The sequence below is a fragment of the Plectropomus leopardus genome, chromosome 12 (genome assembly GCF_008729295.1).
Source record: "Plectropomus leopardus isolate mb chromosome 12, YSFRI_Pleo_2.0, whole genome shotgun sequence".
Lineage (NCBI taxonomy): Eukaryota > Metazoa > Chordata > Actinopteri > Perciformes > Serranidae > Plectropomus > Plectropomus leopardus.
This window is the reverse complement of record NC_056474.1, coordinates 452,937-474,398: the sequence shown is the minus strand read 5'-3', so window position 1 is coordinate 474,398 and position 21,462 is coordinate 452,937. Positions and strand designations below refer to the sequence as shown.

The window sequence follows — 21,462 nt, the reverse complement described above, 5'->3', positions numbered from 1 at the left end:
TGTAAATGATCGACGCCTCATCAGTGTGACAGCAGTTTGTAATGATCTGTACATTTATTCAAGTTTCCTCTGTGTGTGTGTGTGTGTGTGTGTGTGTGTGTGTGTGTGAGAGAGAGAGAGAACGTTCAGGTTCCTGTCGGCCACTTTTCTTGAACCATGTAGCTAAAACTGAATCTTGTTTTCTGTAATCTGCCTTTTGTTGCTCTGACTTCTCTTGATTGTAAACTGTGATGCACTCTTAAAAATAATGTGTCTTTTTTTATTTGTGTGTGTGTGTGTGTGTGTGTGTGTGTGTGTGTGTGTGTGTGTGTGTGGACAGATCAGAACATTGATGCTTTCAGTTATTATGATTTTTTATTCGTTTTTCAAAGGTTTACTGCGTGAAATACATAAATTATTCTCTCCAGGGCACCAAAACACACAATACATTTTTTTGCCTCCAAAAGCGGAGGCATATGTTTTTGGGTTTTTCGTTGTCCGTCTGTTTCATACTTGTGAATACGATCTCAAGAACACAAACGTCTGCTTGGACTCACGGGTGAAGTGATTCGATTTAGATAGTCAAGGTCACTGTGACCTGTCTGCCACATTCTTGTAAACACAATGTTTCAAGAACACTTCACAGGAATTTCTTCAAATATGGCACAAACACCATCTCGGACTCAACAATGAACTGATTAGAATTTGGTGGTCAAAAGTCACCGTGACCTTACATCTGTCTCATTTTCATGAACATGATGTCTCAAGATCTCCATGAGGGACTTTTTTGAATTTGGCACAAATGTTCACTTGGATTTAAGGATGAAGTGATTGGATTTTAGTGGTCAAAGGTCAAGGACAATGTGACCTAGTCCATCTCATTCTCGTGAACAGGATATGTCAAGAATGACTTTAGGGAATTCCTTTAAATTTGGCACAAATGCCCACTTGGACTTAACAACATCATAGTTAGATTTTGGAGGTCAAAGGTCACTGTAATCCCTCTGTCTCATCCCTGTGAATGCAATATCTTAAGAACATCTTGGGGGAGCCTTTTCAAAAAAAATTTAAAATAAATTTTAGTGGTTAATGGTTAATGTCAGTGTGACCTTGCATCCATCATATACACATGAACGGGACATCTCAAGAACACATTTAGGTCGTTTTTTTTAAAATTTGGCACAAACGTTTACTTTGGCTCAGTGATAAACTGGTTAGTTCTTGGTGGTCATAGTTTAAAGATATAATTGTGTATCATCAGCATAGAAATGGTGACTGATGTTGTGTTTTTTAATCATGTGACCAAGAGGAAGCATGTAAATGGAAAATAAAAGGGGCCCAAGAATGGACCCCTGTGGAACTCCATACTGAGGTACTGAAGCTTATCGATAATTTCTGATCTTAGCATGGCGGACCAGTACAGACCAATACAATACAGAACAGAACCAATCTTAAACCAAACCTGAGATGCCCACCTTATTTTTCAGTCGCTTAGTTACAATACAACGATAGACAGTATCAAATTGAGAATTTGTTTCTATTTGTTGCGCTCTGCATACTAAATGATGAACTGATTACTAAAAAGATTCATTGGTGGATTCGTCAATAATTAAAATAATGGTAATTTGCGGCTGAGGGTTACAAACTAAAGATTTGATATTACCAAAGTGTACTGGAAGTAAACAAATCGCCATTACTACGGTGGCATCTCCCTCACTCCTGCATGTTTGAATGCAAGCTGTACAGAGAAGTGTACGATTTTCTACTCTCTCCTTTACTGTCCGTTAGGGCTGGGCGATAAAACGCTAACGATAACAATTAAAACGTGAAACAGAATAAAGTGCAGCAGGTTTATTTAAAGCTGTGACAAAGAAACATCTCTGCTGCTGAGGCACTTAAATGATGACAGAACAAATAAAAACACTGAAGTTAAAAAAGATTTCTAAAAACGGCCTGATGTCCTGTATGTACACTTATAAATACATTCACACTCTCACAAACATAAACAGAAAAATATACATCAAAAACCAAAGTTAGATACGGGCTCTGAATATTTTTTATACCAATCAACCCGCAGGGGTCGTTTATTATGGCGTTATGACGTGTTCAAAAACAAAGAAAAAAGATGGTTATCAGTAGTTACTATGTGCAATAATGCTAAAACATTTGCACGTTAAATTTTCTGTATGTTTTTTTTTTATTTAACATATTAAACGAGCTGATCTGCAGAAACAACTTTTTAAAACACCAAATCTATCTCAAGTGATCTTTTTGTTAATCATTCTGTTTTTTCCGTAGTACTGAAAAAAAAAAACACTACAAATCAGCAACAATGAGCCGTCTTGCTGGTAACTTATTTTATTTTTTCCCTCTCTCCCACTCTCTGTTGCTTATTTTCAGGTAATTTTGTTTTAACTGATTTCTTGCTGATCTTTGGGCCATGGCTAGTTAAGTTGCTTCTTGTCTTCTTCTCATGTTTTTGAAAGAAATCAAAGCAGTTGGCTCTCTTTCAAAGGGTTAAGCTGAAGGTGACTTAAGCAGAAGACCTTCTCTCTGCAGTCTTTTTTATTTTCTATTTTTTAAAATGCATTAACTTATTTTTTGGTGTCATCCCTCCAATTCTGTGGTTCAGAGTCTTTGCACACGGCACCACACCTGTCCTTATATGGTGTTTCGGGGGCGTTTCCTGAGCTGACAGGTTGCTGATGATCATTGAGCTCACCTGGTCGGAGCAGATCTGGATGGTTTACAAGGTTTGATGCTTCTGGATTTGACATCTCATGACGAGAAAAATATAAGACAAAATTTCTGAGCGTGTTGCTGCATGAGACGCGATATGTGAGAGGAACATCTGATCCAACTTTGGAGGAGAAATAAAAGATTCAGATTTATCTACAAATCCAAAATAATGCTCAACAAGCCAGAGATCCGGTCTTCATGAGCCTCAGAGAACTTTTAAACTTTTAATTTGAAGTGTAACGAGGTCCGACAGCGAGAAGCTCCAGAGATATATTTCATCAGCAGCTGTAAGCGGTGAGTTTTTCACTTGTGTTTGATTCACACAATAAAATAAAAGTTTGTGTTGTAAAGAGACTAAAAATACTCGTCTCAGTATTCACACTTTGCCCAAGAAAGATGCTATAAAAATATAGATTTTTAATATCAATTTGTGATATCTTTCTTATCATTAAACATGACTGTGATCAATAACTGCAGCAGGCCGATGACGCAAACAGTGTTTTTAACAAGAAACAAAATGCTGAGTTAAATGGGAGCAGGAGGTGTCTCGTTGGACCAGCAGGTGCTGTTAGTGGTCTCGGGCGTCCTCAGGGCTCCTCGTCGCGGCGGCTGTTAAAGCAGCCTTCAGGGATGGCCTTCAAGATGTCCTCCAGGTTAGTGATGTCTCCCAGGATCTTATCGATGTCCACATTGATGCTGTTGAGGCGGCGGCGGTAGGCATCCTCTTGGTCCTCCATGATCCTGAGCCGCGGCCTCAGATTCCCCTCCACGTCCCTCTGAGCGTCGGCCACGCTGTCCTCCAGCCTCTTCAGCTCGTCTTCGTCCACAGTCCCCGGCTGGTCTGAGGACGGGGAGAGAGAACGGACATAGACGGTGAGTTGGGGGGGGGGATCCTCCTTTTTCAAGAACAAGCTCTATTTTCATGCTTTTTCTGCTCTCTGGCACCTTATTTACCCTGAAAACAGCTTTTATTTTAAATTTGATTATAAATTGTGATGTTAAAAATATGAGTAGTCTTCATAATTAAATCGCTGTATTTTGAAAATATTTTATTGCTGATTTTAAACTGCTTTCCAAACCCGTGAGACTGTGGGCTAAGGAGGCATGTTTCCTTCAAAGATTTGAGGATATTTCTTGGATTTTAAGACTTTTCGAGGATTTTTGGACATTTTTAAGATTTTCACGTTGCTTTAGGACATTTCTCGAATTTTAGGATGTTTGTAGGATTTTAGGATGTGTCTAGGGTTTTTGGTCAGTTAGGATTTTAGGATGATCTAAACAAACGGATTGGACAGTATTTCTGGACTCTGAACTCACTCATCTTGTCCAGAAGAGCGTTGATGTCCTTCAGTGTCATTCCCACGGCGTCTCTGGTCTGTCTGGCGTTGTTGAACGCTGCAACCGCTCCATCAGCAGCCTGCAGAGGAAAAAAGCACACGGTTTACTTTGTGAGACTCTTTGTCCCGACATGCTGTCTCTGGTCGGACACTCGACCTGCTGGGCGTCCATCTCCAGCCTCTGGGCGCTGTCCAGCCTTGAGGACAGGTCTCCAGCAACTCCCAGCGCCTTCGTCTTCAGGTCCAGTGCGTCCTTGTTCAGTTTGGTGGCTTCGATCAGCAGACCGTCATAAGGCGGCAAAGACCTAAATGTCCCCTGCAGAGTGAAGACACTTAGTCAACACAGAGCGGAGACGCTGGCATCCGTCTCACCATCATTTCCTGTTGTGTTGATAAGACAGCTGGTGATTGGTTGTTACCTCCAGGTCGTTAACCTTGTTCTCCAGGACGTTGAAGGTTCCAAGGGCATCGTTGTAGCCTCCGGACACGTCCCTCAGCAGAGACGTGGTCTCAGCGTTGTCCCTGACGGCCTCCTGGATGATGGAGCTGATGCCAGGAAGGAGCTTGATGGCGGCGTCGGCCTCAGCTTTATTGACGTCGATCTGCTGGTCAAACCCTGCGGAAGAGGATGAGGACGAGTCAGAGAGGACACAGAGAGTGTCTCTTCATCCATCTGTCTGTCTCTCTGTCTGTCCATCAGTCTATCTATCTGTCTCTTTGTCTTTCTGTGTGTCTCTCTCTCTCTGTCTGCTCATTTGTCTCTCTTTCTTTCTGTCCGTCAGTCTCTCTCTTTGACTCTCTGTCCATCTGTCAGTCTGTCTTTCTGTCTGTCCATCTTTCTTTTTGTCTCTCTGTCTGTCTGTCCACCTCTCTCTCTCTTTCTCTGTCTATCAGTCTGTCCCTCCATCCATCAGTCTGTCTGTCTCTCTGTCCATCAGTCTGTCTCTCTGTCTGTCCCTCAGTCAGTTTGTCTACCTCTGAGGTTGTTGAGGGCGTTGTCCAGTTCATCGGTGTTGGTGTTGATGCGTCTCAGGGCGTCCTCGGTGTCCATCTTGGCGACATTGACTCTGTCCAGCAGCTTGCCGGCCTCCTGCAGAGGGACCACATGGACATGGACATGGACATGACTGAGACAAGAAGCAAAGACCACCTGAACTACTCTCCCTCGTGTTTCATCTTTGTGTGTTCGTGTCATTTTGACGGCGCTGAAATGATGCGAAACGCGCAGCGACGACTCGAGGAAAGAGACAGCTAAACACACCGAGCTGATGGACGGACATCTGTGAGCGTCTGTCCCCTGGTCTTTACGGTGCGTCCTGCTCTGTCGGCCCTCGTCGTGTTTTCGTCAGGCCGTGCAACACGTTGAATCGTGTCAGACGGCGAGCTCCGTCCGTCAGTGACATCACTCTGACTGACTCGGCGGTGCAAATATTACAGGAAACGTGTTTGGGGCCCCTGCGCTCGGCCCCCAAGTCAGAGAAGAACTGTATTTATAATAATCATAATTCCATATTTGAAATGACCTTACAGAATTATGAAATTGAATTTTCATTCATTCATTTTTGTTTTTCTTTTTTCTTCCTCTTTTCTTCTTTCCTTCATTATGTTTTTTAAACCTCTTTTCCAAGTCTTGTTTGCCTTGTTTATTTTTATTTTTTTAAAAACACACACAAAAAAAATGTCTTGTAGTTTTAATAATTTTTAACTTTATTAATTTTTGCGAATTTTGGAAGTCAGAAGAATGACTTTCCAACATCACAGCATTAAAATGGCCCAAAATTTAGGGAAGTTTCTTGGATTTTAGGACATTTCTAAGACTTTCGGGGCCGCACTGAAGTACCCCCCTCGAGGTGGGGACATGTCTCACGCTCTAAAAGTTCACAGAAATTGTCCCACAGGAGCAGTTCCTGCGGTCTGGGGCCCCTGTGCCTGGCCCCTGGCCTCCTGTCATGCTGTAGTACCTTCTGAGAGGCCCTGCCCCTCCTCAGCAGGTCCTCGGTGGCGGCGTTGTCTCGCAGCATGTCGTCCCTCAGCGCCTCAATGTCCTCGATGTCCCCGTCCACCGCCTGCCTCATGTCGTCCAACCTGGAGACCATGGTGTCCACCTGCCCCTGAGCATGATGGGAGAGCAGAGTGAGAACTCACTCATGAATGTTTTTGTTTTTGTTTTTTGGGGGGGGGGGGCGGGGTTTGTTACCTTCAGGGCTGCTGGGAAGTTTCGCTCCATGCTGGCGATGTCTTTCAGCATGCCGTCTGCCATTTTGCTCTCGTCTTTGGCCTCGCCGCTCAGCCGGATGGCTTGGTTCTCCAAACCCTTCACCTGGAAGGAGGTCTTATCGTACCTGCACACACACACACACACACACACACACACACACACACACACACACGCGCACACGCGCACACACGCACACACACACACACACACACACACACACACACACACACACGCACGCACACACGCACACACACATACACACGCGCGCGCACACACACGCGCACACACACGCACACACGCGCACACACACATACACACACACACACTTTGTCACACACAGACGGCGCTGTAGAGTCCATGCTTTTTGTCGTACTTGTACAATAATTATCATATTTGTACAATAATTTTGTTTGGAGACATACGAACAATTATTCCAAAATTGCTGTAATGTATTAACGATTATTTGACCTCCGTGACGCCTACGATAAGCTCTGTGTTTTTGTGACGCTGCTCGCCACAGATTGGCTGCTGGTCGGCGGTGGTCGACGTGTAAACGTCTCTGTGAGCAGCGTTTGGTTTGTCCCTTCTGGGCGATCTCCGTAGAGGAGGACCAGCTCGCCCTGAAGATATAAAAGACTCGTTCTAACAAAAACACTACGATTCTGATTCTTAGATGATTCGACCCTAAAGGAAACACGATTTGATCAGATTTTGGTTAGATTTCATTATTATTTTTCCGGGGCATTTATTTTTAGGACAGCTGAAGAGAGATGGGACAGGTGGGACGCGGGGAAGGACACACAGCAAAGGGCCGCAGGTCGGACAGGATCCCGGCCGCTGCAGAAGCCTCGGGCGCACAGTCTGAGCCAGAAGACGCCCCAAAATCAGATTCACTTTCCTGAACTCACTCATGTTGTCCAGCAGAGCGCTGATGTCTCTTAGTGTCCTCCCCACGTTTCTAGGATTCTGGGTCATTTTGAGGATTTTAGGACATTTTTAAGATTTTAGGACATTTCTAGGATTTAAAATTAGAATATTGCCACCCGGCACCATATGGAGGACCAGATTTGGCCCGCGTGCCAGACGTTGAGTATCACTGCTCTTCACACCTTTTGGTAAAAAAGAAAAATCTGAGATGGACAGAAGAGACTCACATTGATTTCAGACCTCCGATCAGCTCTTTGACTTTGTTCTCTTTGTTCATGAGACCTCGGACCAGATTCAGACTCTTCTCCGAGTCACTCAGAGCGTCGTTGGCGCTTCGCTCCACGGCGCCCGCCGTCGTCTGATGTCTGCAGGACGGACAGACAGACAGGAAGTGACACAAACATCTCATCAGAGTATGAATAACACCGTGAGTGAACACGATGGTCTTACTTATCAGCCAGACTGTTGGCGGCCTGCACCAGAGAGGAGAAAGGGTTCGGGACAGACGGAGCGTCTCCGACGGGAATCTCCTGACAGGAAGGAAGCAGGCCGATATTATCGTGATTAGAGAGACATTTAAAGTACAGATGTGTCATTGTGACCACATGTTGGTGTGACATCATCCTGCTATTGTCTTACAGCTGATCTGAGGTCGTCTTTGGCGTCCGTCAGTTTGCCTTTCATCTCGTCGATCAGACTCCGGACATCGTCCACCTTCGACTTATATGTCTGCTGTCGCTGTTTGATGTCATCGGCGGCGTCGGCGATGTTCAGGATGTCCTGCCCCTCGGCGAGCTGACTCTTGCTGATGGACGCTAGGCGGCCCTGCAGGTTCTTCTCCAATCCTATTGGACACAGCCGGTATGATGTCATCCGTACATTCAGAGTTTTTTAACCCTCTGAAAGCAGCACAACTAAACTGATGTGGCCTCAGGTATCAGACACCTTTCAGTGTTTAACCCTTTGAACCCTGAGCACAATTGCAAGAGACTAGAAGATTTAGAGAATTAGTTTTTAACCCTTTAGGGCCTGTTTGTCTCATTTCAGTCTCTTTTCTTCTTCCTGTTGTGATAACTGTGTGTGTGTTGATGCATGTGTCCTAAATGTAGTCCAGATTGTGTATCTGAGTGTAATCAGTGAATTTGCAGCTCAGCTCCTACAATAAGTCTAAAATACACTGTGGAAACTAAATAGTTACATTCAGACTGTTCAGGTCCAAAAATGCTCCATTGAAACCCATTCAAACTGACATTTTTGATCCCACAGCCATCAGAGCAGAAAAACAGGACTTGTATTATTTCTGGGTGTCATTCTGGGCTTTTGACTCTGAATTTGTCATTTTGACTATTTTCCACCTGATGAGGTCATTTTGACCATATTTGGCATATGGAGGAAATACATGCTATTTCCACTAGGTGACCTGTCACAGTCAATGTAGCTGCTGATCACTGACATATCCCAGACTGTCAGCAGCTACACTCACACACTGACATATCCCAGACTGTCAGCAGCTACACTCACACACTGACATATCCCAGACTGTCAGCAGCTACTCTCACACACTGACATATCCCAGACTGTCAGCAGCTACACTCACACACTGATTAGGGGGACACTTAACATCATTCATTTTTGTGTTTTTTCTAAAAACATAGTGGCATCATGACATCAAATTCTGAAAATTAATGAATATTTGATATTCATGATTAGGACTGATGCTGGTTAAAAAATAGACTCAATGAAAGTAGAAAATAATATTCATGTTTAATACTTTTTAATTTTGAAAAGTGCATTTTGTGTTCAGAGCGAGAAGAGTGAGTAATATTAAATCGGGCCCTAAGGGTTAATGATCTCATAGAGTGCCACGGTCTATAACGCTGCCTCCGTTAAAACCTTCATCATTACGCCCTCCGCTGTCGCCTCGTTTGTTGTTGCGTGAAACCACTTGACTCCGCCCTCTAGTGCCTCTATTGGCTGTATCTATGGCAACATAAAGGACGCGAGTGTTGTGTTACCTGCGAGCAGCTCGGTGTCGTCCTGCAGGTCGTCCACCAGCTCCTCGGCGGCTCTCAGGGCGGCCTCCAGCTCGGCGCTGTTGCCGGGTTTCAGACCTCCGTCCATGTTTGAGAACAGCGTCTCCAGCTCCTTCAGTTTGGCAGCGTACGCCTCCATCTGAAACACAGAGTTCAGCACTGAGAGCTGCCGTTTCCAACACGCCAGTTTTTTCAGACCTCTTTCCAATGTCGTCACTGAAACCTCAGATAGTAACACGGCGCCGCGGCTCAGAAGGTGGAGCTCGTCGTTCACACGGCAACACGTTCTCATCCCGATTTGTCACATGTTGCCGCTCCGTCAGTGGACTACATGTTACCGTCTAGATATCCTTCTGCAGCTGAATATCATGCTCGAGGTATCCTGTTGCTGCATTTGTACTTTGTTGACTGCAAATATGCCATATTTTTTCCATTTTTTGAGTTTTTTTTTCAATATAATGTTTTTGACTATTTAAGGCTTTTTTTTTTACCCCTTAATGATTTTTTAATTTATTTTTTAAATTATTATTAATCTTTTTATTAAACTTTTGTTATTTAAAGTTTTTTGATGATATTTAAGAAAAGATGCGATCCCTGAACAGACACCATTTATCAGCCAGAAACTGTAAAAATGGAAATTATTGTTAATTTCATGACTTTTCCAAAACTTTTCCAGGCCTGGAAACTGCTATTTACAAGTCCATGACTTATCCAGGTTTTTCATGACTGCACAGTTCATCCTCAGGGGAACATGAATGATGAACCACTTTTCATCACAACCCCTTCAACACCTCTTGAGTCTGAACTAACAAACCCAATAATCCTCTGGACAAAATATTTCAGCACACCAGAAAACATTCGCTTAGTTTTTTGTCCGTATCGACATTTAACTGTTAAATTTTGGGAGTTCACCACGACCTGAAGCCGATGCCAGTAAGTGTTTCTCGGTGCACTTTTTGTACCTTTTTCTTGATGGGGCTGAAACAGGCGGGACAGTTGGACCTCTGACACTTCAGACCCTCGAAGTTTGCTCTGCAGCGACACTGACCCGAGTCATCGCACTGATCAGACTCTGAGCCCCGAAGGTCGCAGTCACACGCTGGGCCACAAAACAAGAAACAGCTGTTAGAGTTTAAGCAGCTCGACACATCATTTATTCCCGTAAAGATAAAATGTTCATGTAACTTCATACAAACGAGGCCTTCAAAGGTCATCGTAATGCTGAGAAAATTCTCGTGTTATAGAGGCTGAAATCAGTTACTTACAGTTGACTATTACAATCATCAGTAACCTCAGATTAGAGTCACGCTTTATTTTTAAGTGACTGTTCTTACGTTTGCAGGCGTCGCCGGCCCGGCGGTGGTAGAAGCCTCGCTGACAGGAATCACAGTTCCACCCCTTCGTGTTGTTCAGACACTTCAGACATTCGCCGCTGCTGCGGTCGCAGCTTCCCGCCACGCTGACGTCAATGTGGCCGTTACACTGGCAGGGCCTGCAGGTCGACTGCACCACGTCGCCCCTCGGAGGGCCACCGTAAAAGCCCTCCTGACAGACGTCACAGCGAGGACCTGAGGAAGGTACACACACTTGAATCAGTCATATTTACAAATAATTACAGTGTTTAATTAAGTACATTTACCCAAGTACTGTCCTTAAGTATGAAATTTGAAGTATTCCAGTTTAAGGCCACTTTGTACTTCTACCGATGACATCTCAGAGGCAAATATTGTACGTTTTACTGCAATATTTGGCAGCTTTAGTCACGAGGTACTTTTCAAATGAAGATTTCCTGTTTGTTTTGGCTTCAAATACCCAGTTTTGTTTCAAGAAACATGCTGTTAAATTTCTTAAACAGTTTTTTTTACCAGAAAATCTTTACAAAGTACTTTGTAAATATCTTGTTAAAAAACCCTGTTTATGAAAGCAGGAAAATGTCGGCTAAATGTGGTCAAAAATACCTGGTTTTGTCACCAGAGAAAAGTCTGCTAAATGTCCCAAAGTCTTGTTAAAGATATCTGCTTTTCTTTAGTGCATTTACTTTTTTATACTTTAGGACATTTTGCTGATCATACTTCTGTACTTTAACTGAACTAAGGGTTTGAATGCAGTACTTTTACTTGTAACTGAGTATTTTTATCACTGATAGTTACTGATTGATTACTTCTGAGTATTTTACTGTGGTTGTGAGGGTGTGATGTAGTTGTCCTCACCTGTGGCGCCGGGCGGACAGCGGTCACACCGGGGCACCAGAGCGCCGGCGGCCAGCGAGCAAGACACTCCGTCCGGACAGGGACACTTCAGACAGGAGCGAGGCTGCCAGGGGTCGCGGTAAAACCCGTGGACGCAGCTGCGCTCTCCGGGCGTCTCGTCGGCAGAGTAACAGTCGCCGGTCTGCGGGTCGCAGCTGCCTCCTGCGCAGCTGCAGGGCTCGCAGGTGCTGAAGGCTCCGTGTGCGGGGGCGCTGCGTCTGAAACCGGCCGAGCATCGTTCGCAGAAGTCGCCCTCGTAACCCTGCGGGCAGCTGCAGGTCTGAACCCAGGGGGCCGGGACGCCGGTGCCGCGTCGAGCCGAAACCAGCTGCACGTTGTCGAGGTAACCACGTCCTGAAAAACACAATAATTACATCAACCAAGATCACCCATCAAATACTCAGCAGTAAAATCTTTTTTTTTGAGAACAGATCACAATGTGACTCAAAATGTCTTTTTATGGAGGACCTGCGTGTGAACGCTGTTACTTCGAGGTAGTGCATGCTGTTCTGCTCATCAGAAAACTGTGTGATTGTTAAAAGTTGGAATTTATTGCTTATACAGAGAAACTCGTTTGTTTTTTAAATGCTGAAAAGTTTCTGTTTATAGAGAAAAACTGTGCTGTTGCTAAAAGCTGAAAGTTACTGAAATCGAGGGAAACTGCGTGTGATTGCAAAAGGATAAAAGTTTCTGTCTATTGAAAGAAACTCTAAAAATTCTACCAGATGAAAGTTTCTGCTCATAAGAAAACTGTGTGATTGTTAAAAGCTGAAAGTTTCTGCTTTTTGAAAGAAATTGCATGGTTTTGCTAAGAGCTAATGGTTACTGCTTATCAAAAAAAAACTGTGATTGCTAAAAGTTTAAATTTATTGCTTATAAAGAAAAATTCGTATGATTGCTAAATGCTGAAAGTTTCTTTCTATAGAAAAAAAACGAAAGTCACTGAGAGAAAGTGCGTGTCACTGCTAAAAGTTAAACGTTTCTAGTTATTGAGAGAAAGTGCGTGTGATTGCAAAGTAAAATATGGTAGTAAAAGGAAGCTCACCATCGTCGCCGAATGTTGCCCGGATCTTGATGGCGGTGATGTTCTGCAGGAGCGTCTGAAACTGTGAGGAGGAGAGCTGAGGCCTCCACTTACTGCTGGGCCGCTCATCCAGTCTGTTCAGCAAACAGAAAATATAATTTCACTCTTTACAATAAACTTTACTTATTTTGGCAGGCCTGCAGGTTTAGAGGGCCTGCTTTCTTTAAGAAAAAAACAAATTTTTAAAGAAAGAAATAAAATGGGCAGAAATTTATGGAGAAAAAAAAGGCAAAAACATTGAAAGACAAAAAAATCCCCAAAAAATTTAACCAGAAAACAAATCATCAAAAAATATAAAGAAGATAAAAAATTGCCAGAACCATTTTCCTTTAAAAATGACAAACAGTCCCTAACTATGATCATTAGCCGTGGATCTAATAATCTGTCATTCTGTTCATACTTGTACTTGACTAAATATACTTATTTTGATTCCACCACTAATATTGTGATATTGTAAAGTACTCCGATAATTACCAACAACTACTAATATTTTTAACAACACTGTTCATAATTAAAAGTTTTTTCAGGGAAAATAAGGTGCCAGAGTTCATTAAAAAAGCATCAAAATAGAGTTTGATCCCCTACAGAGGTTCGGGATGAGACCCTGATGTCTTAAAATCCTAAAAACAAAAAAAAGCTCTCGTCTGGGGCCCCGTCAAAGAAAAAAGTGCATCGTGCAGAATCTGCCAAAATATGCAAAGAAATGCATCGACAGTATTTTAAAAAACCCGTCAAAGCCCGTTTTTAGCTAAATATACGGCTCCAGGCTCCAGGCTCGAGTTGCCTCGGGTTAGTGTTGCAGCACGCCAAGTGAAAATATTTTGTATTTTGGTGATTTTACCGGAACAAACACGGTGTTTCTATGCAGCCTCTGTGGCGCAGTAATCGGGTGTGAACAGAGCCAGAGTCTCGGCAGCTGCAGATTCTTTGTGCAGGAGAAGTTTGTTCCTACTTGCTCTGATTACAGCAGCAGATTCTTCCTCTCTGACAGCAGGAATGTTCACACTCGAACGAAGAAGACGTTTCAGAGCCAGCGAGGTCAAACCCTGGATGTCCTGTCTGAATCTGAGCTGCCAACATGTCTTTGAGATCTCGCTCTCTTGATTTGAGCGTGCGCTCTCTGCGAATGGCTCTCCATGTTGTGCACTTACATGAGCCTCCCCAATTTGCACCCAAAATGCTGTCAAAACATTCATTTTTAATTTCCACCCCAGCCTCCATATTTCTCGAGCAGGACGGAGGCAGAAAATGATGTGCAGAAAAAAAATGGGTTTGGAGAACATGTTTTCTTAAAAAATCCCCAACATAAAATTTAAAAAAAGAAAAGAAAAAAAGGCAAACATTCAGAGAAAAAAAAGTTAAAGAAAAAAAATCTTTGAAAATGCAAACTTTTTTTTCAGGGTTAGGTCTCCATGTATCAATTGTCCTGTATGAAGAGGGCTATAGACTGAATAAAAGAGGGAAAAATACTGCCAAAAGTCACATGATATTTTTTTGTCTGAGTAGATTTGTTTTGGTTTGTGTTTGTTTGTGTTTGTTTCTGAAGCATGTAAACAAAAATATGTTGTGCATTTTTTTTGTTAGGTACGTTTTATATTTGTAAAAGAAAATGCATTCCTTTAATTCTGTTTTTCATTTGCAAACTACGTCGTGTTTGTTGGTAAATTCGTAAAACAGGTTTTGTTCTTTTTCGTTATGTTTTGGCATTACGTTGCCTCCGTACAGTGGGTGGGGTTTGTGGACGGAGGTGACCCTGACGGACTGTCCTGGCTCTCACCTGAAGCTGTAGTTGATCTTCTGTCCACAGGGGACGATAGAGCGCAGCTCACCCAGCGACGCTGACACTCGCAGGCCGCCGCCCTCCACAATCACGTCGCTGGTGGACGGATGGCGGACGCCACGGTCCAGACGCAGCGAGAAGGACAAGTTCTGACCGTAACTCAGCAACTGATTCCCCAGGTAAGGAGCTGAGGGGGAGGAGACAAGACACCTGATCAGGAGGGGAGGAAATGAGTGGAGGAAAAGAGACACGAGGAAGGGAAGAAGGAGACATGGAGAGAGGAAAGGAATGAAGGAAGGAAGGAAAGGGGGCGATAATGGAGGGAGAATGAAGGAGGCGGGGCTTGTTCTCACCTGGGGCGTACAGGTAAACCGGCAGGCTGTTTTTGGAGATGACCTCCAGGTCCTGGTGAGTCGGTGACCAGCGGAAGTGAACGTTGTCGGGGGTGACGCCCTGCGCCGTCGCTGCCGTCCAACCGTCTGGACCTGAAAACACAATGGTTACAACTTCTCAGAGACTTTTATTTTGAAATCAAACCCAGAATTTTCTGAAATACTCTGGGGTCTTTTATTGTGAAGTGCAGATGTTCAGGTTACCGTCGGTGAAGGTGGTTGTGATGTTGTAGACGGAGAAACCGGACTGCACTGAACATCGGCTGCTGTGACCGTAACAGAAACAGGCCTGACTCCCAGAATCCTGTCTGAGCTGACGTCTGAAAAACACAACCAGCAACAGGAAGTTATCCAGAGAAACTGCGTGTGAATGTAAAAGGCGAAAAGTTTTGTCTATTAAGATTAACTACGTGTGACTGCTAGAAGCTGAGCGTAGCTAAAGAGGTTCTTCACCTTTGCTTGCAGCCGTTGGGTCCGATCGGTCCGTCTGGGCAGCGGTTGCATTTATCTCCTGTGACGCCTTCTTTACAGCTGCAGCGCCCCCTGCTGTCACACGAGGCGCTGACAGAACCTGGAGACCAAAAAAAACAAAACAAGTTTAGACGTCCAGCATGACCATTTTTCATCAGATCAGCGGGAGCGTCACATGTTGTGTCTCACCTGTGAGGTTGCAGCGGCAGGGCGTGCAGCTCGGCGACGCCCCCACCATGTGGTAACCATCCTTGCAGCGCTCGCAGTGGCGTCCCTCCGTGTTTCCTTGACAGTCGACACAGTGCAGGCCCAACTTGTCCCGAAGGCAATACCGAGATCTGCCGTTACAGTCGCAACGTGCTATTGCTGCAGGAGGGAGGAGTCAGGTTTAGTTTGTTCATGTAGAGTTTCTGTTTTTGATTGGTCCTCATTATTTCTGCAGTTTTTTGGGTGGAAAGTCAAACTATGTCCTTTCACCGTTTGGAAAAGTACAAATGTTGCACTGAAGGTCAAACATGTTTTTTTTATTATTTCAATTTAAGGGTTCGTCCTCTAGGGAGCAAGAATAAGATCAGATCATTTAATGGAAAGTGCTTGTTAAATTTTCTTAAATACAAGTTTGCACAACTTTTGTACTGATGGAGGAGTTTTTGGAAAAGTCTTTCTTTTGCGTTTAAAGAAGGATCTGCGTTCATATCATAACGTACTGAAAACGATCCTTATGTACACGGATCCCCGAAAACAACTGAAAATGCTGCAGTATGCATGCCAGAAGACCATGCGCCAGCTCGAAGGTTGGCCGTGATGTCACACGCATGGCGGTGACAGAAGTTTAATCAAAAGATCGCACTCTGGAACTCGGTTTCAAAAGATTTCAGGCCCACAAACGCTGTTGACGTGTGAACGAAATACCAAACCGTAGCAGAAGTTTAACGTGTCATGCAAGAAGAGATTGAAAGAGATGCAGCAGATGGGTTCGTGTTTATTTTCAGTGTTCACACGAAGAGTTCATGACCGCCCCCGTCTTTACAGCGTCGCAGGTGAAAATTTTGGAAGAGCTCCAGAGTTCACGAATTGGTGTACACAACTTCCCGCATCGTAATCACAAGTTTCATTTGAACGCAGCAAGAGACTGAAAGTTACCACGGTAACATTGTTTACGAGACTGTTTTCCAGCTTGTTTGTGACACCAGAGAGAATATAAAACAAAGGCCGTCTGCCGCAGAGCCGTGTACACAGCTCTGCTCCACTGGGAAAGCAGTCTGTCGTCTACTTTCAGCAGGTTTAGCCACGTTTCAAAAACCCGCCAACAAGCACCAAGTCAGGAAAAATATTTTTTTCCTTTTTTCTTCTCACTCCAGATATTTAAGGTACATTTAGTGGAAGTCTGACCAAAAGTTGCATCATTGCAAAGAGTTAACCAGACCGAAGATGGAGACAAAATCACAGTTTGTCTTTCAGCGAAAAGCTCACCGAGCATCAGAAGTGTTTACAGAGTGTGAGGCGCCTCGTAAGTTCTGTGGTTTGTTCAGAAATCCCAGAGAGCTGCACCTTCCCACCTGAAGCCCTGCAGACAAATCCCTCCCGTCCACAGAGTCCCACCCAAATCGGCCAACGCCTCTTCTGAGGAAACAACCCAGCGGCCTGCCTGCAGCGGGCACACGTGTGCTCATCACGCACACAAGCACTCCGCAGATCTGATAAGACCTTTTCCAGCAGTGAGACGCCGGCTGCATTAAAGCTCCGTTTTAAATTCTGATAGAGTTTCGACAGGCCGCTGCTTGTTGCTGCTGCGAGCAGCCGGGGGGATTTCATTCCCATAAACAGTGTTTAGTGATGACGTTACGCAATGATGGGCAGGAAGGAATGAGAGGGAAGAATTAACCAGGACTGAGTGAATCATCCGCCGCACTGCAAAACACACATCAGTAAATCTTATTTTAGACTCTCTGTTTCATTTCAGTTCAGCTCAATCCATTTCCACGTTAGGCTGCGTCCATAAAGTCGCATTACTGCCATCATGTGAGCTGCAAAAGCCAAAAACTGTTTGCATGAAAAGGCTTTTTCAAATCATCTAAAAATACCACCTCATGCTACAGTTAAAACTTTTGTGTGATAAACAGGAGTTTATGATGTGTTTCCATTAGGCCTATTTTGAGGGTAAATGGAAACCCGTCGAGTGACGGAGAAAGACATTGAAACTGTAGTAAAAAGTAGTATAAAGTGAATGTAATTTTCAAAAGACCATTTTCATAAAAAGTTGTCTCATCTGCCCCGTGCACGTCACTGCACGCATGAGCAGCACATGACAGCTACCTCGCTGATCTGCTGCGGCTCACACACCTCTGTCCGTTCACAATGACAGCGGTTAAAAAATATATAAATTTAAAAAATGAATAAAAAAGTATAATAATAAAGAAAATGAAAATTTTAACCAAAACATTAAGATAAAAGAAAATAAAAAGGAATTCATTGAAAAAAAGTGCTTATATACAAACACCTGTACATATTTCCTTGTTGTCATTTTAAATGTATCGTTGTTATTATTATTATATTTTTGAAAAAAATCCTTTTTTTTGTTTAATGCACTTCAATAATTTTATCTCTCTTTTTAAAAAACATAACAGATTTTCAGGTCGTTCTCTTGTCATCTTTTTATAATTTTATAACTTCTGAATACAGTTTAATCTGTTATGTTCAAATCTAATGTTGGAAAAAAGCCGGCCAAGAAAAACAAAATATTATTGCGGTTCTTTGAAAAGATCTGAAATTCAGCCCCTGAAAATGTGTCTGAACCCTGACTGATGAATTATTAAATCTGGAAATGTCCAAAAATTGTAGCAAATGTAAAAGTGACATCTTGAAAATGTTAAAGGCGTCTTGTACCAGCTGATGGTTTCCTGATAATAGCTGGTTATTTTTTTGTGACTGTGATTCATTTTTCCACACAGACGGATGTCAGCGTCCGGAGGGCAGCGAGGTTAAGGTGCGCCTGTTTGCTCTGGTGTCTGGAGCAGGTTCGGCTCAGATGTCTGTGATTGAGCTGCTCGTCACTGCTGATGACTCACTCTGTGATACGACTTCACGCTCACCTGAGGCGCCGCCGCCGCCGCAGGAGCTCAGGTACTCTGTCAGAGTCTGAGAGGATTCCTCTCAACACACCGTACAAACTGTGCGACTGTTTCTGAGAGAGAAAACAGTCACACCCAGAAACGCCTCCGCCTCCACATGGAAAAATAAAACCTCAATCCCAAAACTGAAACAAAATACGCATCTACCCAAATTTAAAACTAATGTTCTCTTTAACAGATCAGAAACTTTATACTGTTTAAGGTAAGAATTTTAAACCTCAGGACCCGCTTTAATATAACGTACACTCGTATCACTCTGTGCAAAAAAATATATATACATTATTTCTCTTTTAACCACGAAAAAAGGAATATTTTATCTATACATGCTAACTCGAGCCACAGCCTGGGAAATGTCAATGATCAGCAGCAACACTGATTTTTATGAATGATTATATTTTGTGCAGTGTGAAATACTCACACTCATACCGCTCTGCACACAGAAAACAGGGTTAATAATGAATTTATTTCAGGGTTAATAACTTCCCTCCCCGGGGGGTCAGGTCAGGCCGAGGAGTTAAAAATGTACCATATGTTCACCTGAAGTGACTTCCCTTAATTATGATATAGTGGATTTATGATGGAGGTTTAGAGGTATAATTAAAGAACTTTGCTCTTTATTGAGATCTGAGACAGAAGAGACGCTTTCAACAAGTTCATTTAACCCTTTAGTGACCGTTTGTCTCATTTCAGTCTCTTTTCTTCTTCCTGTTGTGATAACTGTGTGTGTGCTGATGCATGTGTCCTAAATGTAGTCCAGATTGTGTATAAACCTGATTTTCATTCTTCAGTCTAAAATGTCTTCATCAACTTTGTCCAACCTAAAATTGAAACTTATTAAAGCCAATGAAAAGGGAGCATGTTCACTTCAACTGTCACTTAAAAGCCTAAAAAATATGAAAACTGTTTTAACAATAAAATTTGAAGCGCTTGCAGAATTTTTTTAAAAAACTTTCCAGGAATTTAAAAAAAAACATCAAAAAAAAAAACTTTTTTTTACAGAATTTATGTTCTCACAAAAAACTTAAAAAAAAATATCATAAAAAACTTAGATTAACACCATGAATTTCCTTATTCAAATTTCAACTTTGACTAAAAAATCGAAAAATTAAGATGAGTTTGCAAAAAATCACTATTTTTAACAATTTTATCAGTTGAAAACAAAAAAATCAATTCAAAATCAAGTTATTTTTAATAAATTTTGATTATAAACAAAGTGTTGAGAACGCTGTGTTATAAAAAATCTTCAAATGGTCAGTGTTTAAAAATCTGTTTTTTAGTTACATTACAAATATTTCTACATTTTTTGAAGTTTTTTTATTAAATGGAAATTCAGTGTAACTTTTGCTCTGAAGTTAAAACAATTTCACACTTGCCAATAATTGTGTTTCAGACTCTTTACTGATATACACTGAAATATATGCAACATCACAGCTTACACATCTTATCTTTGAAAAAACTGACAAACTGTTTGAAAAATTAATCAACTGTTTGTGGGTAATTTTTTTTTCACTCAGAAAAAACTGAAATTATGAAAAATTTCAAAATGTTAGCCACTTTAAATCCAAAAAAAATTTTCACAGCTTTCTTTCAGGTTTTAATTGCTTAAATTTTTTTTACAATCAATGTTTTCAGTCTAAAGTTTTGCTTTTAACTTGTACAAAAAAAAATTTTAAAAACTTTTTTTCAGATGCACCCAACAATGTTTAACATTTTAAATTTTTCAATTATTTAAGTCTGCTTTTGGCTGCACAGTCAACAAGCAAATTCAACATTTTTGTTTGAGCAGAGCTTCAGTTTTTTTCATTTGTTTTTGGACAGTTTTAAAAAAAAAACAAAAATTAATTTTTAGTCAAACATGTTTTGTTTTTTTCCAAAAATATCATGGCATTTTTTTGTTGTGTTTTTGTTGATCATTATAAAAGCAGTTAAAATCTTTTTAAAAATTTTGATTGAAGCATTTTTTCATTTTACTGAGTTTTAACTGAAATCGTTTAAATTCTAAATGAAAAAAAATGTAAATGAGAGCAATTTTAGTGACAGCCTGTCTTCAGATAATTTTTAAGGTGACAGACATTCAGTGATTCATTCAAATCAGTTTTTGAGTCCAGCAGGAACTGTAAATTTTTGTTTTAAAAAAGACTGTCTAATTTTTGTCCTGTTAAAGCATGTTGTCAAAAAGGAAAAAATTTCAGTTATGCTAGCATTTATCAACAGTTGCATTTTATTTTTTTTAAAGCTAAATGTTTTTTAAAAAAATCAAAAAAATTGCAAAAAAAAGTGCCTTAAAAAAAATTAAAAATTTTTTGAAAAAATGCAAATGATTTAAATGCTGTTTTTTTGCTTTTTTTTTGTTTTCACTTTTTTAACAGATGAAAATTTTAAAAAATTTTTTTTACACACAAAAAATTTAAAAACAACAAAGCCAAAAAAAAGAGTTTAAATTTTGAAATTAACTGAGCTGCAGTCCTTTTGCAAAAATCATTCAAATTCGAACATTTTGTTTCGCATGAATTTTACAAAATAAAATGAGTCAGCACAATGCAGGAAAAAAAATTTTGTAGTTGTTTCGATGAACCTGTTTACAATTGTTTAAAAAGTGAAAAGTTTTTTGCAGTTAATGCCAATGTTTTTTGAAATTCAAAACAGTTTTTTTGAGCAAAATTTTTACAGGTCATTACAGTTGAACATCAGTTTTTTTCTGTCTTCTTTCCTAAAATTCCAAAATTTTTTTCAAACATTAATAAACCTCAAAATGAAACGTGACTTTCCATTTTAAATTTTTGATAGTTGAATCTGTTAAGAAATCTGAAAGATTTCTCTCCTGCAATCAAAGGAAAAGAAAATTTTGAAACAGTAAAGTTTTTCTGTGACAGGTTATGACATCTTATCTGAATTCAAACTTTGCCCTTTGTTGAGATCTGAGACAGAAGAGCCGCTTCCAACAAGTTCATTTAACCCTCTAGTGACCGTTTGTCTCATTTCAGTCTCTTTTCTTCTTCCTGTTGTGATAACTGTGTGTGTGCTGATGCATGTGTCCTAAATGTAGTCCAGATTGTGTATTTGAGTGTAATCAGTGAATTTGCAGCTCAGCTCCTACAATAAGTCTAAAATACACTGTGGAA

The 21,462-nt window shown here is 41.5% G+C and overlaps 2 protein-coding genes across 2 annotated transcripts in view; one reads left to right on the top strand and one right to left on the bottom strand.

Annotated features, from left to right (window-relative positions):
* Positions 1 to 1,815: 1,815 nt before the first annotated feature.
* On the bottom strand, positions 1,816 to 15,585 carry lamc2 (laminin, gamma 2; the record flags this gene model as incomplete). Its single annotated transcript, XM_042497614.1, has 20 exons — positions 1,816 to 3,559; positions 4,036 to 4,135; positions 4,213 to 4,371; positions 4,475 to 4,671; positions 5,031 to 5,145; positions 6,017 to 6,166; positions 6,253 to 6,397; positions 7,428 to 7,565; positions 7,651 to 7,730; positions 7,840 to 8,045; positions 9,216 to 9,372; positions 10,196 to 10,332; positions 10,568 to 10,801; positions 11,444 to 11,836; positions 12,528 to 12,640; positions 14,344 to 14,533; positions 14,700 to 14,831; positions 14,943 to 15,058; positions 15,192 to 15,309; positions 15,399 to 15,585. Coding segments are annotated over 20 exons (3,321 nt in total), but the record flags the coding sequence as incomplete, so codon positions are not given.
* A 402-nt stretch (positions 15,586 to 15,987) lies between these two features.
* Positions 15,988 to 21,462, top strand: part of dhx9 (DEAH (Asp-Glu-Ala-His) box helicase 9) — a 30,872-nt gene continuing 25,397 nt past the window's right edge. The window contains 2 exon segments of the mRNA XM_042497397.1: positions 15,988 to 16,003; positions 18,161 to 18,339. Of these exon segments, the coding sequence (XP_042353331.1) occupies positions 15,988 to 16,003; positions 18,161 to 18,339 (195 nt within the window).